This window comes from Rhizopus delemar, genomic scaffold (assembly GCF_000149305.1).
Source record: "Rhizopus delemar RA 99-880 supercont3.17 genomic scaffold, whole genome shotgun sequence".
NCBI classification, from domain to species: Eukaryota; Fungi; Mucoromycota; class Mucoromycetes; order Mucorales; family Rhizopodaceae; genus Rhizopus; species Rhizopus delemar.
Genome location: NW_027137843.1, coordinates 240,862 through 257,939, shown reverse-complemented (window position 1 = coordinate 257,939; position 17,078 = coordinate 240,862). Strand labels below are relative to the sequence as shown.

Sequence of the window (17,078 nt, the reverse complement as noted above, 5' to 3'; positions counted from 1 at the left end):
AATGAAGGCAATAGAACTTGAAATATTCTTTCAAGAAAAAAAAGATCATAGAATAAATTAATGCAAACTGGCCATAAATAGTTTGTATCTTATTTTAATATAATTCTATTAAAGTGACTTTTACTTATATAAAATAAAATAATTTAAACCCATGTGAGCACATAATCACTTTTGTGATTGAATTGCCCGGGCTAGAACAAGAAATGTATAAAGAGCTAAAAACCTTTTTGATAGGCAAAAAGGAAAAAAGACAGAGAAGGGAAGAGGAGAAAGGAAAAGTATGATCAAATACTAGGTTAGGTTTTGCCGAGCTGGTTCACCAACTTGGTTCCAAGAGAGGGAATTTCCGAAGGGAGCTTGCCATGATGGAGGTAGTCGAGTTCGAATAGAATTTGACAGATAGTAGGCCAGCGGACAGTCCAGGCTGAAGGAGTTGATGGGGGGATGTTTGAGAGCACCGTTCTTGCGTTTGGTCGGTAGTTTGTTTAAAAGGAAGGACAAGGGATCAGGTTCGGTGGAAGGCATTTGTAGTCGTTGATGCATGTGTAGGCACTGAATCGCATGAGAACGGGTGAACATGTCAGTTGGATGGTAGACATACGGCTTAGGTACACCGTCCGGTAATCAACCAAGGCGCCAGCGTACGACTCGGCCACGTTCAATTGAAGCCATTGGTAACCAGAGGATATGGTCAACAGTTGATTGGGAGCGGCAAGCAGACAAAAGCTTTGTGCATGCACGCTGACAATTTTGGTTAAACAAATCCTCGAGGTATTTCCGACAGATGATTCTGAACGTTTGACGATTGAGATGTTCTATGTCTTGGTTACAGCATACTCCCCATAGAGGAGATGAAGTGAGCTTGTACCAGTGAGAATGGCTTGCAGAGGTTTTCAATATAATACAGTGAGAACGGTAAATTTTGTCACTTTGAAAAAATTGAACCTGAAAGGTTTTTTTTCTAAACATCAAACCTCCAAACGGATTGATCTGGTCCGGGCAGACACTTATTTGTTTTATTTTTTTTAGCGCTCAATTGGACCTTTAATAAAATATAACATTTAAACAAAAATAAATATCACTTTACTAAAAATGATTGTCCCAAAATAAAAAATCATTTATCCCTTTGTGTGCAGAGATTTTGTCCTTTTGAAGAAATAGAAAGGTCACAAGGGGTTAAACCAAATTGTCCTAAAAACGATGCTTATTTATATTACATTAGACTTTAGAATGGAATATTAATCTACATTAATAAAAGAAAAAAAAACAATGGTAAGTTTTTATAGTTTACTCAGTGAAACGGTTAATAGAAAGACATGATAACGGGTAGTAGGCAAACGGACAAGCTGGCCTTCGTGTCAGGACAACTCCCTGTAGAAATCTGGCGGTTTACTGGCTTTTTTTTTTTATTTTATAGGTTTGATTTTGTCTCCATAATCTTCGTAACTTTTGTACAATGTTTCGAATATTTAAATTCTTGGTGAAAGGGTGGAGCAATTATTTATCTTTTGAATAAAATTACTTTTTTTCTCTTAAAACCCGTTGCTATCTTGTTTTTAAAAGCATTTTAGTATATAATTAAGAATATGAATTTATTTAAACTGGGATATAATATATACTATAAAAGGGGAATAATGAAAGTTATAAAAAAAAACGGTGGTTAATGGCAGGGATGATAGAAGTAATTGTATCTGCTTCTATCGACTGTTGTCAGTAATTGCTTTTAATACTTTAGGTTCCAAAGTAGTATTGCTGTTATCTGCATCTGCTATTGTTGTTGTTGTCGATGACATGTTATCTTTAGAGTAACAATTAATATAGATTGTTTCTAGTACATTATATAAAAGGTCAAAGTAAGGAACCAACTGGAGCAATTCATCAAGTGACGTTGGGATTCTTAAACTATTTAATTCTGTCATGATACAAACGCCGTCAACATTTTGACAAATATATAATTGTAAATCTGTACCTAAAGTTTATGTTATTAATATCCAATTGTCAAATTAAACGTGTATTGGTCTACTACGTAACACTTGCCGATGGCCATTACGTGAAAAGTTTTATTTAAGCCATATTGAGAAAGGGCGATTTTATCAAAGATTCCCAAACGATACAGATCAACATTTATTTACGAGGATTGGCAGCATTATCAATGGTTGTTACTTCAATAAAGCCAATAGTTTCACGATCATTTTCAACACAACCATCTGGTGTATCCTTCGTAACAGTTGGGTGATCATCATTTCTATTGTCGCTGAAAGTAATAGTATTAATCCATTTGAATATCATTCTGTTATCCTCATCACTGTCAAATAAGGATTGAAAAAATGGTTGAAGATATCGAGTACACAATTCATACTCCTTAACTTTCTTTTGCTGTGTGTTACTAGGAAGAGCTTCAACTAATGCCTTGAAACATAGCAACAACTTGACAATTATAGAATCCATGTTCTCAGTTATAAAATCCATAATCTTTTTTACAGTATTGATTTTGGTCAAAACTCCATTGCTGAGCTCGTGGACAGTAGTCATTAGACCAACAACTATATTCTTTGGAACTTTTTGACCTGCGTATTTAAACTTAAGACTGTCAAAGGCATTCTTGCGAATGGTAGCAATTGTTGAAGATCGGACTCATAGCTGAGCAAATTAGAGTTGGTTATAGAATTGAAAGTGTCAAGTTTAAAACTTAAAAAAAAATTGTTGAAGACCGTTGTGATTGTTGCTGGGTAGTATTGATATAACTTTCCTTAATCAAGTCCTTTGCTTCATTCACAGTTATTGTTTCTATGCTATCAAAAGACGAAGAACTACGATTTGTTGACATAGCACTATTATTAACCGAAGAGGTAACTGCAACGCTTGTAGCTTCAGTGGAAGAGTCGCCGTTATTTCCGTTAGTTTGATCATTTTGATCTTGAGCGTTTTTACGATCGATCCAGTACTGCTGAGCTGCTCTGCTTCTTTTCCATTTATTGAATTCCTCAAGAACAAGTGTTCTCTTCTGTTCGACTGCAATGTACTCTGTAGCTATTTTAAATCTTCTGATCGCCGTTGATCGGGAATACGACTGAAAGAAATTAAAAAAAGACAAATGAGATAGGTAATGAGGTTCTCTTTGTAATCATGCCATTTCAGCTGGAAGCCTTTTATTTCGACGCTACTTTGTTGGCATGCTTATAAAACGTACGTGGTTACAGGAACAAGGATAAAGCTAATGGAAAATCTGCGTAAACAGCTATGTGGCGCCTCATTATAACAGATATCTATAGTGGCTTATTATTTGTTCATGTTTGTCTCTGTTGTGCATAACAAGAGAAGCATTTATAAATAGAATGTTGGAAAGTGCTGAAGAAAGGGAAGGAATAGTTCGATTCGCAAAGGAGCTTGGTGTTAGACTTGGCATTGCCTGGCGATGGTGGAAACGTTATCAAGAAACAGATGAAGTGCCATACAAACTTTCAAAAAATAACATTGGTCGTCCAAGTTCTTTCACAACTGAACACGAGACATATATTCGAAAACTACTTGACAAGGACCACTAGTTTTATTCTGAAGATATTAGCAATAAGTTATCTGAAGAGTCTATGGGCTTTTCTATTTCCAAAACGTAACTTAATCATCATCTAAGAAGCAGTATGCTTGTAACGGCTAAGAAACCCACATTTGGACCTGGAGTTAGAAACTCTACTGGCAGTTTACAAACAATGTCTGAAAGGTTTACTGAGGCATGTAATGCTGTGCCTGCTGAAGTTTTATACAACTTCGCTAGATATCCTAAACGACAAACCATTCCTAGTTATAATAAAGCTTCCATTCTAAAGTCTAATGTAATATAAATAAGCATCGTTTTTAGGACAATTTGGTTTAACCCCTTGTGACCTTTCTATTTCTTCAAAAGGACAAAATCTCTGCACACAAAGGGATAAATGATTTTTTATTTTGGTTAAAGGACATTTAATTTTTTCCAAGTGACAAAATTTACCGTTCTCACTGTATTTTACTGCATGACCAGTTTCGAAAAGTAAAAATGAATTCGTGAAGATCAGTTTGATCCAATATAAAAGTGTCCACAAAGTTTTAAAGAAAGTCACATTTGTCTTTAAGCTTGGATTTGTGCACAGCATTTTTTTTTTTTTTTTAGTTTCATAATGGCCGCTATTCTTGAGAAAGTTGCTAAGTTTGCTATCCCTGCAGGCCTTCTTGTCGGTGGTATTCAATCTGCCATGTACGATGGTAAGGAAACTTTTTTTTTCATTTTTTGCTAGCTAATCTTTTTTTAGTCCAAGGTGGTTATCGTGCTGTCATTTTCGATCGTATTCAAGGTGTAAAACAAACTTCAGTAGGTGAAGGTACTCACTTTTTAGTTCCTTGGCTTCAACGTGCTGTTTTATTCGATGTTCGTACAAAGCCCCGCAACATTTCTACTACAACAGGTTCCAAAGATATGCAAATGGTTTCCTTGACCCTTCGTGTATTACACCGTCCAGAACTCAAGAATTTGTCATCTATCTATCAAAACTTGGGTGAAGATTATGATGAAAGAGTTTTGCCCTCCATTGGTAACGAAGTATTGAAAGCTATTGTAGCTCAATTTGACGCCTCTGAATTGATTACCCAACGTGAAATTGTTTCTGCAAAGATTCGTGAAGAGTTGTATAAGCGTGCTAGGGATTTTAATATTGCTTTAGAAGATGTGTCTATTGTAAGTTTTGGAAATATTTGCATAAGAAGTGTAACTAAAGTATGCATAGACACACATGACCTTTGGTAGAGAATTCACTAATGCTGTTGAACAAAAACAAATTGCTCAACAAGAAGCCGAACGGGCTAAATTCATTGTCGAACGTGCAGAACAAGAAAAGCAGGCAGCCATTATTCGTGCTGAAGGTGACTCTCAAGCCGCAGAAATGATATCTTCTGCTCTTTCCAAGGCTGGTGATGGTTTCATTGCCTTTAGAAAGATTGAAGCTTCTAAGGAAATTGCACAGACATTATCTCAAGCTAGAAACGTTACTTATTTGCCCAACAACAAACAAAGCTCCAACCTATTGCTTAATGTTGGAAATGCTTAAAAATTATTTATTCAATAGATTTGTATAAACCACTTGTTGAGAACCCAAAAAAAAAAAAAAAAAAAAAAAAAAAAAAAAAAAAGCTTTTATACGTTCAAAAAGACTAGAACAATGACATTGGTCTTGTTCAGGTACACCTTTTAATGCTGATTCTATACCTGTCTATGTAGGCTTTTGGCATGTTGAACAAATAATATGTATACACTTTAATATTATGGAGGAAGGAATAAGAAATATTCACATAATCAACCATTGATAAAGAAGACAAGTACTTCATTCATCCAATGAATATATTATAGCCAAAGGATGCCAGAAAGTACAAATTGAAATAAGTCACTCTTCTTTAAAAAGCAACTTTATCATTTCCTACGAATTCTTTTTTTCAAACTTGTAATAGACTTTTTTATAAAAATCAAAAGGTTTTAAACCAAAAATGATAACAACATATTTTATCAAACTAATTTATATATACACAACTAGCTTAAAAGCAATTAATACAATAATTTTTTTGAGCTAGAAAACAACACTTAACTATTCATGATCCATTTCTAAAAAATAATAGTAGAAAAATAAATCAACTTGAGAAATAATTATTAACAGTCCACTTGCATAATCAGAAATAGTTTTTCATATTAAAATTGATTCATACTAGACCCACAGCTATAATTAATTAGATGATCTTAGGATTTAATTGAATCTTTATGAAAAGGATATAAATACTACACAATGGTATTAAAGTAAAAAATATAGCTTTTCTCAACTCTGTTAAATTTTATAGTCTTTCTTTTTTACTAGGCTTCACAATTACTGCCGAACATGAAGAATATATAGAACATTTGATTGATCAAGATCCTCAGCTCTTTACTGAACTTACCATAGAAGGCTTGGCTAAGTAGTTTCAAAATCGTGACACAACTACTTTTTGAAAAATAATATGCAGATCATTATAAAAAAAAAAGCTACTTTTGAAGTTGAAACAAGGAATTCCGTAAACTAATTGAATACAAAATTTGAGTGGTTTATGAATGGAAAAACACAAACCTCAACTATACAAATAATTGTGTGTTCATTGATGAGGCTGGGTTTAATACTAATATGAGGAACAATTGGGACAGATCAGCAAGTGGAACTCTTGGCGTAGTAACGATACCAAAAACGAGGGCACCACTCTACATAATAATCAGTGCCATTCATTCCTCTAGTATTGTTCATGTAGTTTGGAAAAAGTCACCACCCAACTTCAAAACAGAAGCTGGAATTAAAAAGAAAGGACAACAATGAGATATCTGTATATAAAGTGGTAATATATACATACTATTGACTTGGATGGTTGAAATATTTAGATATTGTAGATGCAGCACTAAATGATATAAGCCGTACATGAAAGAAAAGCATCATTAATATATATATGAGACAGATGGTATATAGACGTTCTTTTGCTACTGCTTTGATAGTACGATTCCTCACTATGCTCTTTGACGCTAAAAACTAGGAAAATGGAATGAATTATATTGTAAATCCTTATAAGCCAATACAGTAGCCGCTCTATTTAAGGGTGGATATTCCAAAAATTTTGGAATATCCACCCTTAAATAGAACATACTCTTAAATCGAATTCCGTGACTGTTACAAAACGAGGTCACTTTATGTATTGTAGCTACATTATAGACATGTTTGTACAACATGTTTCCACGTAGGCTACTGTCGGTTGATATAGGTCTGGTAATTGTGCAATGACATTAACAAATCAAAACTTGCTTAAGACTTGATCAAAGTTGCTGGAAGGATAATATACGAGTCGTAGGCCCAAAATAATTTTGACGAGAATAAATATATGACATAACAAAAGTTATTTTCTTTGTTTAAATTCTATCTATAAAAAAAAATCCAAATAACAAACGTGTACGCCTTTCTTTCTCAAAAAATTGAGCTTTTGGATCAAAATGCTACTGGTCAGCTTAATCAAACAGAATTAGGTGAATGGGTTATGAAGAAATTCAATTTAGATCAACCACTTGCCCAACAGACTATATCAAACATTCTCAAAAATGCTGAAACGTTATATAGTAATGTTAATGTTGTCAAAAATAGCAAAAGCCTAAAAACAATACGTTATCCTCAACTTCATGATGAAGTCGAAAAGTTTGTTGCAGACATGAACAATAACAATCTGCCAGTCAATTGAGACTCAATCATTCGATATGTAAGACCTATTGCTTGAGTAAAGTATAGAATCCCTGAAAAAGAAATTTCATTTTCTTCTGGATGGCTTACAAAACTTTTTAAACGAATTGGAGTAAAATGCAGTCCAATGCATGGTGAAAGTGCCTCAGTAGACATCTCTTCTGAAAACATTCAGAACGAATTGAGGAAGATAGAGGAACTTCTTGGGTCATATGATCCTGTAGATATCATGAACTTTGATGAAACAGGTTTATATTACCAGCAACCACCAAGAAGAACCATATGTTCCGAGTCGCTTGGTGGCCTTAAAAAAGTAAAACTCGTCTGGCAGTTGGGTTGCTCTGTAACTCGGATGGGTCTTACAAAGGGCACCCAGTTGTTATCGGACAACACAAGAGCCCCAAGTGTTTTAAAACAAGAGCTAATTTGTTATCCATGACTGCAATTGGAAAAAATGAAGTTGAATGCCACTATTCTACTAATGCTTGGATGACAAATGAAATCTTCACAGCCTACGTGAAAAAGTTAAATGTTGCCTTTGGAAGACAGAATCGAAAAATTGCTCTTCTTTTGGATAGTGCATCCGATCATAAAATAAAGATTCCGCTCAACAACATTAAATTGATATTTCTTCCAGCAAACACTACTAGTAAGCTACAGGCTCTTGACGCAGGTAACCTATTATTTGTTGACAAAATGCTATATAAGCTGTCTTTTTGCTTTACAGCTTTCTCATTAATATTTTGTATACACAGGAATTATTGCCAACTTTAAGGCACACTTCCGAGCCCAGCAATACGATCGTGCTTTGTGTCTGTATATCAGTAAAAAGTTGGGTAATCCGAATGTTTACAAAATGGATCAAGCTCAGTCTATGGTTTTTCTAGCTAATGAATGGCTTAAAGTAAAACCAGAAACAATAAATGGAATGCTCCCAGATCTCCCTAGGAACTTTGGCAACAAAGTTACTGATGTTAATCAGTTGAACCTTGAAGCAGATGAAAGCGAGATGATAGTATGTTATACAACAAGTACTACTAATAATGAAGAAGCGGCAGAAGGCAACGTAGATGAAACGGAAGAAAATGACAACACAGAGCAAGATGAGCAGTTTGTTGATACAGTAGAGTGTAAAAAACGGTTGAAAGAAGCCTATGAAACTATTCTCATGTACGAAGTTCCTTTGGACGACCTTGATCGTAAATTACATCGCCGAATTCGAATGAGATTGGCTAGCTTTTGTGCTGAATTGAATAAGTCAAAAGAGTAAACAGATCTTTGATCTTATTTTACAAAGTAAAAAATTTATTGTTAGAGTACTCCAAAAAACTGTTACTTATAAAAAAATCTTCTATTTAGTGGTAAAATATTTTTGCGTTCCACCCTTAAATAGAATAGTGGTATAGTGGTATTTATGCTGGGGACTTATGCCGTTCTTTAGAAATACACCCATAAATAGAAAATACCCTTAAATCGAACACCCTTAAATAGAGCGGCTACTGTACAATGCATTCGGTTTGCTTGTATGTATCTTTTATATCTAGTATAGTAACGTTGAAAATCAAGTTATATGGCTGGATTGATTTTTTTTTTCTGATTGTGTTTAATATTACTTTAATGAACTTTAAACTGTAGACCCCATGCAAAGTAGTCAAAATTGTTGTATGTATAAAAGAGCTGGCCATTCTTATCTTTATCTTTTATTATTCAAAACCCAATTAACAGTAAATCCTTTTATCTAAATAGTATATCATGTAATTTTTTAATTTCATCCTAAAGCTAACAATAATATTGGAGTTAAACGTGAGCGCTATGAGGTACCAGAAAGCCCCGTACATAGTAAAGGATATGTATGATCTGTTAAGAGAAAACATTCTTATGCTATTTTTTCTCGAGAATACTTTTGTTCTAAACGCCCTGCATGCCTGGAAATTCCTCATAGAAGTTCAGTGTACTTTTTAAATTGAAAGATTTAAAAAAATATGGAAGGTCCAAGTGCAAATAAAACTTATGTAAGCCAATGTAAATTTGACTGATAGCTCCGTTTTTTAGTATGCATAGATGTTTGATATTTTGCTTTGTGTCCCACTTTGTCGTATTTACCTCATTAAATACTTATTATTCGCATGAGATTACTCAAATCTTATATAAGAAATAACAAGTACCGAATACATAATATTATTTACTACATATTCTCTAAGACTCATTTCCAATATTAACCATATACAATATTTATATTGTTCAAGCTCTACTAAAATTGACCTTGAACTCACTTCGGTCCCTGAATAATTCCATTTCCTATATAAAGGCGTAGTTTGATTCAATGGGTTCTCTCTCTCGTCTTGAAATCTAATAAAGAGGTTACATAGAGACTCATTCACTAGTTTTCAAGTACTATTTCCTTTTATTTTCCCAATTTTATCTGCAAATATCTCAAATTCTCTCATCGCTTCTCTCAGGTCCAGGGCTTCTCCTCAACCAATCCATCGCCCTACTGTTGACGTGAGCCCCTCGCTTAGAGCAGTGCGCTGAATTGATATCAACGTCCTTTCTAATATGCTGTTTCATCTACAGCAAAAATTGGGGTTCTCTTAGATACGGCTACCTTTTTGCGACCATCAGGTCTTCATAGAATCGATTTTGCAGCAGCAAATGTCAAAATTGAACGCAATCGCAAGTACCTTTCGTTTCAAGTTGTGATACCCAAGAAACGACGTAGAGGCCGTCGTATCGTCAAAACTTTCCGCGTCTACAGCCATCACGATCCCTCATTGTGCCCTGTTGCTACATTTCAGTCCGTTGGGGATCGCCTTGCCCATTTGGCTCCTCCACCAAAGGCCATTTCCTTCTTTGTCAACATCAATATGACCACACAAATTGTCAAGTTCACGACTATCAATTCTTGAATACGTCAATTAATTAAGCTTTCCACTAGAGAATCACATGTCAACATTCGCTCCTTGGCGTCCTCTGTTGCTCTCCGTGCTGGTATCGACCTTGACGACATTGTTATTCTAGGCAACTGGTCATCCTCCACTGTATTCGAACAACATCATCGACGGGAACATCTGACTGACATTGACTTCACCAATACAGTCTTACCAGTGACGGAAGGCGAGGATATTCTTCATGATGCAAGTTCCAATTTTGATAATAATCTCTGAAGAAGCATATATATTATTTTTTTCTTTTGTTTGTCCGACGGTCTCAGGTAATTCTTGTGAGAATACCTTCGACCTTGAATTACTATTTAGACCAGAGGACAATCACAAGGAAGAATAATATCACCTACCCTCCCTTACCCTACGATAATGACCTTCACTTAGATAATCAAGGAACAATTATTATAAAAATTTTATCTTTTATTTGTATTATTTTAACATTCCGCTAAATAAGTCAATAAGATGATTAAAGCATTTATATTATTCTTCCTTGTGTTTGTTCTCTGGTCTACATAATAAATAATCTAAATGATTTTTCTGTTTGAATCAATTTTTATCTTTGAATCACACGATTTTTTTTTCTGAGGTTGTATGAATAATTTGTGAAAATAATGTATAGCAGTCAAACAAAGCGTAAGGCAATCGTCGATGATGATCATGCATGGTATTTGTATTTTCTTTACGTTTTTAACGAGCCCATCCTATTCTTTGTGATGATATACTTCAAAAAGCCAGATGTACTTTTGAGTTGTTTGTAAGTATCATCAATGCTGTGCGTGACGTTGAGCTCAGATCTGCTGTAAAACGGTATTAGCTTTATATCAACATGATATTTCTTTTGAAATTACTTATCAAAAAAGCTTTTACTTACCCCGACGATTCCAGCATCATTGCTTTATTTGTCAATATATCATCTAAAAGGCTTTTATTGATTCCAGAAACTCTGAAATCTTTCAGTGGCAGTTATACACATCTCGACCCCACAAGCTGCTTCTCGCACTTATCATATCAAAGTCACTAAATGCCATCATCATCTCTGCATATAACTTTAAGATTCGCTTACCATGAGCCACTCAAGCTTCCAATCATGATCCCAAAGTTTTAAAAATAGGAATTAGGACCTCACAAAAAAGGTTCTTTCTTGATTGATATTGATCGGGTTGCTCTTTTGCAGCCTTGATAGTAATCAGTCAAAAATGACGCACCATGTCTATAAACTTGCCTTCTCCAGGCAAAGCCCATAGCTTACGTGTGTCCATCAGGTTATTTTCGCTCAGCACCTCACTCAAAAATGAAACTGCGCCCTCACGACCTTTAATGAACACATTTCTGTCTTGATCACCTCGATAGTCTTCATACAACTTTTGCATGTCAGAGTCACAGTAAACTATTTAGTCTGATAACAGTCGTATCTCAAATAGATCTCTGAGACTCCCATGATCGCCTTGATTGAGTGCAGGCTTCTTTGGCGATATCGGGTTTTCTGAAGGAGTATGGTAGTCAAAACGCTTACCATTCTTTACAAACGAGTATTGGCTCTACAGAATTGGTATCAGCAGCTAGGTTTTACTATATGTATATATCGTATACAGTACTAATAATACCTTTGCTACATCAGGGTTAGGGTTGAAAGGGTAGGCTGTGTCAAACAAGGACTGATCGTAGTGTTTATTTATATTTCTGATTGTTTCAATAGTGACCTCTTCCTCTTCTACAACAGTAGTGTCGCTTTAAAAGGTTTGGTTGTATTCGTTATATATGTCTTTTCGCTTTATAAAATAAACCTGCTATATAAAAATAACTTATCTTGTTATTGTACTCTCTTTGTTCTCTATTAGTGATCTAAAAAGCACAGAAGATAATTAAAAAAGCTATGCATTATCATTGCAGTTGACTATTGTTATATACCGTGAATGAGCTTTCTTCCTTGTCCTCAACAAGAGATCTCTTTTTTGACTCTTCCCATCAAGCGGCTTTTTTAAAAAATCAAAGCAGGCGCAGTTGCAGCGCTTTGACTGTGGAATTGTTCTCGATCGTCTTCAACACACTTTTGTAACTCCTTCTTTTGGTAACAATGTTTGATACATATACCGATTTTCGCGTCATTGTAGAAAAAGTACAAGGATGAACAATATTTGGACAAAAGTAGATCAGAGGTGAAAATGTTGTCAACGGATTTCATCTTAATGGTGTTGCTGACTTTTTTAAAGACATCTGCAATAATAAAGATAATCCTTGAGGAGTACGTTCCTACTTCAGCCTGATTCAAATAACTATCAACGACATTCTCCAGACTAGCCCAGCTCTTCGTATTAACAGTTGAAATACAATTGTCTAGCTTAGATTTCTCTCGCAAGTTGTCTGTTAGCATACAGTAACCCTTCAATTTCTGAAGGTTAGTGAGATATTTGTAGATAATAAATTTGAGAATTAAAAGGGAAATAATACTTGAAAACTAGTGAATGAGTCTCTATGTAACCTCTTTACCAGATTTCGAGACGAGAGAGAAAACCCATTTAATCAAACTACGTCTTTACGATTAAAATTGGCTTTTATTTATATAAAAATAAAAAAAAATAATTAAACCACGTGAGCACATAATCACTTTTGTGATTGTATTGACCGGACTAGATCAAGAAATGTGTAAAGAAATATAAACCCTTTTGATAGGCAAAGAAGGAAAAAAGATAGAGAAGGGAAGAGGAGAAAGGAAAAGTATGATCAAATACTAGGTTAGGTCTTGCCGAGCTGGTTCACCAACTTGGTTCCAAGAGAGGGAATTTCCGAAGGGAGCTTGCCATGATGGAGGTAGTCGAGTTCGAATAGAATTTGACAGATAGTAGGCCAGCGGACAGTCCAGGCTGAAGGAGTTGATGGGGGGATGTTTGAGAGCACCGTTCTTGCGTTTGGTCGGTAGTTTGCTTAAAAGGAAGGACAAGGGATCAGGTTCGGTGGAAGGCATTTGTAGTCGTTGATGCATGTGTAGGCACTGAATCGCATGAGAACAAGGCTATGATTACACAGTATTTTGCGTTTGAAAATAATTTTTTTTGTTTTGGCCAATGGAAAATTTTGAATGCAATAGAATTTGTAAATCTAGTAGAACTAGTAAAAGTTTTTGACCATCGGTAGAGAATATTTGATCATCGATATAGGGTTCAACTCAAGAGAGAGTGAAAAGGAAAGTAAGTACCGGGTATTGATTTAACTATTATCTGTTTTATGAAAGAAATGTTGTTGGAAATAAAGTTAGAAATTCTGAAATATGAGATTCTTAACAATGATCACTTAATTTAGATAATGGGGGCATTCAGTTGAAGAAGATGATAGAGTACGCCGGAACATTTTATTAGAGGTTAATATATTTATTTTTATATCCTTGAAAACTATCAATAGACAGCTTTATCCCATCTATCTGTAGCCTAATAAAGTTCATGATCTATAACCAATAACAGAAAAATAAACATACAGTTGTTCCGACAAAGGATAGCTTTTGTTTTTTCCAAAAAGCGGTTTTTTGAGTTCCAATGGCCGGCTTTGCAGACTCCAAAGAGGGATCAGGGATATTGCTTTCTTGTATTCTGGTATTGTCTAAACAAATAAGTGCATATTTTTTTATGAGAATGAAAAGGGTAGAATAGTTGATGAACTAGGGCGTGATGCTAGAAGGGGAAGAAGATGTAGTACATCCCTACTATTTAGAAACGCTAGGCCACTTAAGACTTTACAGTGAAATACAAATTCGAGGCGTAAAATCCAGTCGGAGGTGTTAGATGCTGAGGTGGAAGAGACTGTGGAAATTGTCCGAAAACAACCAACAATTGACAATATTAGAATGAACAAGAAAAAATTTTTTGGCCATTATAATAGCGTTAAAATTATTCTTTGCTGCTAAATTGGTAGATCATCTGGTAGTTCTTTCGAGTATTTTCTAATGATGGAAAGATAAGTCCTAGATCCTTCAAAGATATTTTAGCTTGGGCCTTCCTGAAGTACTTTGAAGGGTTGACTCGAATCCCTGAGCCAATTTCTAATGATCAAAGAATACTCGGAAGCGATTCAACTCATTCGTATGAATCCATGAGTTCAATGAACAGGGAAGCCAAAGAAAACGAGTAAGATTAGTTTGCAGAGGTTGCCAAAATTCTGGTGTAAGTAGTACAAGAAATGAGCATGATTGTAGCTGCAATCCAAAAATACTTTTGTGCCGCCATGTCATAGCTAACATTTGCGAGCAGTTTGGAACATACAGCAACATGGAAATACTTTTTTATAACTTATAATATGTTTTTATAGTTTTTTTAATAAAGTATCTTAATCCACACTAATGAAAATGCTGATCAAAGAGTCGGCTGATTTGGGCTGATTAAATTTCTTCTAGACAGCCTATACAGAATGGATGACTGGTGACCCTATTTTAACTTTTTTTAAAAAAGTAAAAAGGAATATACACAGAGACATTTCCTTCATTTAATGTCTTTTACTATTATTTAATACATTTATTTTTTGGGGGAAAGATGTTTAACAAATATCGCCCCAAATGGGCCGACCGTGGTAATCTTTACTTGCTGATAAATAAACAATGTTCCTTCTCAAGTAGATGACTCTAGTTTAGCATTTCGACGTACCAATGAGTAGAAGGCTTTAGACATTCACGAAGTTGGAACCGAACCGCCAACAATTGTCTTGCCATTTTTGGTTTTTGTTGCTTGTACAGATAAACCTTTGATAAAAAATGCCATGTAGAAATAGTTAATAAGAAAATATCTAGCTAATTTATCATTGCGATCTTAATATACCTTTAATTGTTCGAGTCGAGATACAATACCTGATATTAAAGGTAGATCATCAGAACTTTTGGCAAGTGGTATAGAGAAAAATTGGGTCATTACATAGATTTTAGCATCTGCCATATGCATTTTAAATATTAATAATTTATCGTTTTTAATAAGAATACCGTAAAAAACAGGATCTTCGATACAAATTTCTAATATTTCGTTCAACATAATACGCATTGACTTTCCCACTTTTACAAAGTCACTTTCTAGCTGCTGCCGTTCCTCCTTTGGTTTAAATTCCGCTACCAAACATATCGTTTACTTAGACCGTTTGCATATACACCATAATCTGGTTTGAGACCCTTATACAGGTCGTTGAGCCTAATATTTGCCCTGGGAGCAAGCGATGCTAGTGCCCGAAGTATAATATGGATATTTAAATTTAGGATTTCTCAATAGAAATCAGTTTACCAGAAATGATTCAAGCTAGCATCAAACGAAAAGATAACATCCAGAAGTGGTGCCAATATATATGTGCAAACGAGTTTTCACCTCTTCGATCACATAACCACTAGTTTTTAATAATGGAAAACTGAGAAAAAAAAGCATGTTACTTTTTTTGGTATAGCTTAGTTTCGGTGGTAATCTGTCTCATTCAATCTGCACCAAGACCTTTACTCGATGAATCCTCCTTACATTCGATGAAGTACATTTGCAACAACAAGATCCAAGTCGTTTTCTGATTGTAATGCATTATTTAAAAACTTAATTGTTGTAGCTTGTAATTTGCGCCAATTATTATAAGAGCACTGCGAAAACCGTATATATCATATCAAGTAGTATTAATAAGCATTTTTTTATGCCCAAAAAGAAGCATACGCTCTTTTCACATTTTTGGTATTGATTTTTTACTTACAGAAATACACTATGCACACCACCCATATACATCTGAGCTGGCTGTAGGCAATCTATCAAAGACCCGTAAACTACCAATGATTGCATGGTAATTATCAGCGCAATCAAAGTGTCGGGTGATTGATAATGACAGTGGCTCGGTAAAAGCATATGCATGATTTATTGCACTACACACAGGATTAGCACTCAGATTATTTATTACTGTTACTATTTTTCTCCTCTGAATTTACTTACAGTAAACCAACAACACCAAGTTCTTGTGGTTGGCGTTTGATAAGACAGTCTTCTCTGTATTTGTGTTATCTCGTAAGAATAAAAAGACTATGAAATGCAACGAGGCTTAAAAAGTTGTATTTTTATTTATATTCTTTTCATGAAGGTTTGATTAAATCCTTTCCAAGATACTTTAATTAAATCTTTATTAAATAAAATATATTCTTCTTCTTTTTTATATAAAACTATCACTATTAGATTCATTCTAGAAAATAAACATGAACAATAAATAAGTCGTGATCTTTACTACAGTCGTCCTAACGTCAAAATCCCAAAGACAAGTTTTCAAAAACCAAAGGGCAGTCTTCGTTTTTTCAGTAGGCGGTTTTTATTTTCAAAAAGTCATATTTTCTTTTTCCAAGATGAATACTCGTTTTTACACTCTTTTCCAAAATCAAAAAAGTACCCCGCCAGTTCTGAGTCCACATGCTTGCTAAAAATCAAGTATATAATTCTATTCATCAGGACTAAGATACCCTCTAGTATATCGAGCCTCGAGGATATCGATGTGCCTACCTTTCGTCATCTCTCCTGAATCCAATCCTATTGAGCAATTTTGGTTGATTGTTAAGAGCAAAGCTAAGAGCAGTAGATTGTTGGAAAGCGAGACGTTGATGGCACGAATCGGCAAAGCATCCAATGGCTTAAAGTTGTGTGACTTCGAAGGTTTTGCTTTTCCTTCTTATAGATGCTTAGACAAGCGTCGCAATAGAGAATAACTATGATGCTCAGTAATTTAAGAAGTAAAAAAAAAAAAAAAAAAAAAAAAAAAAAAAAAAAAAGATGAGAAAACAAGTAAGATAATTTAATCATGTCAACTTGTAACCGATGTAAGCTTAATGTAACTGATATCAGTTTAATTACAAGTTTGAGCTTAATGTACAGAGCAAATTAGAAACTATGAGGTTGAA

The 17,078-nt window shown here is 34.6% G+C and overlaps 8 protein-coding genes across 8 annotated transcripts; 4 read left to right on the top strand and 4 right to left on the bottom strand.

Moving 5' to 3' along the window:
• Positions 1 to 291: 291 nt before the first annotated feature.
• Positions 292 to 579, bottom strand: RO3G_15685 (uncharacterized protein; the record flags this gene model as incomplete). The annotated part of the gene is made up of 1 exon (XM_067670269.1): positions 292 to 579. The coding sequence occupies one exon, from the start codon at positions 577 to 579 to the stop codon at positions 292 to 294; it is 288 nt and encodes a 95-aa protein (XP_067526370.1).
• Positions 580 to 2,124: 1,545 nt separating this feature from the next.
• On the bottom strand, positions 2,125 to 2,532 carry RO3G_15684 (uncharacterized protein; the record flags this gene model as incomplete). Its single annotated transcript, XM_067670268.1, has 2 exons — positions 2,125 to 2,254; positions 2,360 to 2,532. 2 exons carry the CDS (start codon positions 2,530 to 2,532, stop codon positions 2,125 to 2,127), a joined length of 303 nt encoding a protein of 100 aa, XP_067526369.1.
• An 803-nt stretch (positions 2,533 to 3,335) lies between these two features.
• Positions 3,336 to 3,545, top strand: RO3G_15683 (uncharacterized protein; the record flags this gene model as incomplete). The annotated part of the gene is made up of 1 exon (XM_067670267.1): positions 3,336 to 3,545. The coding sequence occupies one exon, from the start codon at positions 3,336 to 3,338 to the stop codon at positions 3,543 to 3,545; it is 210 nt and encodes a 69-aa protein (XP_067526368.1).
• Positions 3,546 to 4,151: 606 nt separating this feature from the next.
• On the top strand, positions 4,152 to 5,075 carry RO3G_15682 (uncharacterized protein; the record flags this gene model as incomplete). Its single annotated transcript, XM_067670266.1, has 3 exons — positions 4,152 to 4,236; positions 4,284 to 4,705; positions 4,755 to 5,075. The coding sequence occupies 3 exons, from the start codon at positions 4,152 to 4,154 to the stop codon at positions 5,073 to 5,075; spliced, it is 828 nt and encodes a 275-aa protein (XP_067526367.1).
• Positions 5,076 to 7,694: 2,619 nt separating this feature from the next.
• RO3G_15681 (uncharacterized protein) lies at positions 7,695 to 8,652 on the top strand (the record flags this gene model as incomplete). The annotated part of the gene is made up of 3 exons (XM_067670265.1): positions 7,695 to 7,932; positions 8,015 to 8,525; positions 8,619 to 8,652. 3 exons carry the CDS (start codon positions 7,695 to 7,697, stop codon positions 8,650 to 8,652), a joined length of 783 nt encoding a protein of 260 aa, XP_067526366.1.
• Positions 8,653 to 9,911: 1,259 nt separating this feature from the next.
• RO3G_15680 (uncharacterized protein) lies at positions 9,912 to 10,423 on the top strand (the record flags this gene model as incomplete). The annotated part of the gene is made up of 2 exons (XM_067670264.1): positions 9,912 to 9,936; positions 10,197 to 10,423. 2 exons carry the CDS (start codon positions 9,912 to 9,914, stop codon positions 10,421 to 10,423), a joined length of 252 nt encoding a protein of 83 aa, XP_067526365.1.
• A 968-nt stretch (positions 10,424 to 11,391) lies between these two features.
• On the bottom strand, positions 11,392 to 11,717 carry RO3G_15679 (uncharacterized protein; the record flags this gene model as incomplete). The annotated part of the gene is made up of 2 exons (XM_067670263.1): positions 11,392 to 11,562; positions 11,715 to 11,717. The coding sequence occupies 2 exons, from the start codon at positions 11,715 to 11,717 to the stop codon at positions 11,392 to 11,394; spliced, it is 174 nt and encodes a 57-aa protein (XP_067526364.1).
• A 1,212-nt stretch (positions 11,718 to 12,929) lies between these two features.
• Positions 12,930 to 13,163, bottom strand: RO3G_15678 (uncharacterized protein; the record flags this gene model as incomplete). Its single annotated transcript, XM_067670262.1, has 1 exon — positions 12,930 to 13,163. The coding sequence occupies one exon, from the start codon at positions 13,161 to 13,163 to the stop codon at positions 12,930 to 12,932; it is 234 nt and encodes a 77-aa protein (XP_067526363.1).
• Positions 13,164 to 17,078: the final 3,915 nt, after the last annotated feature.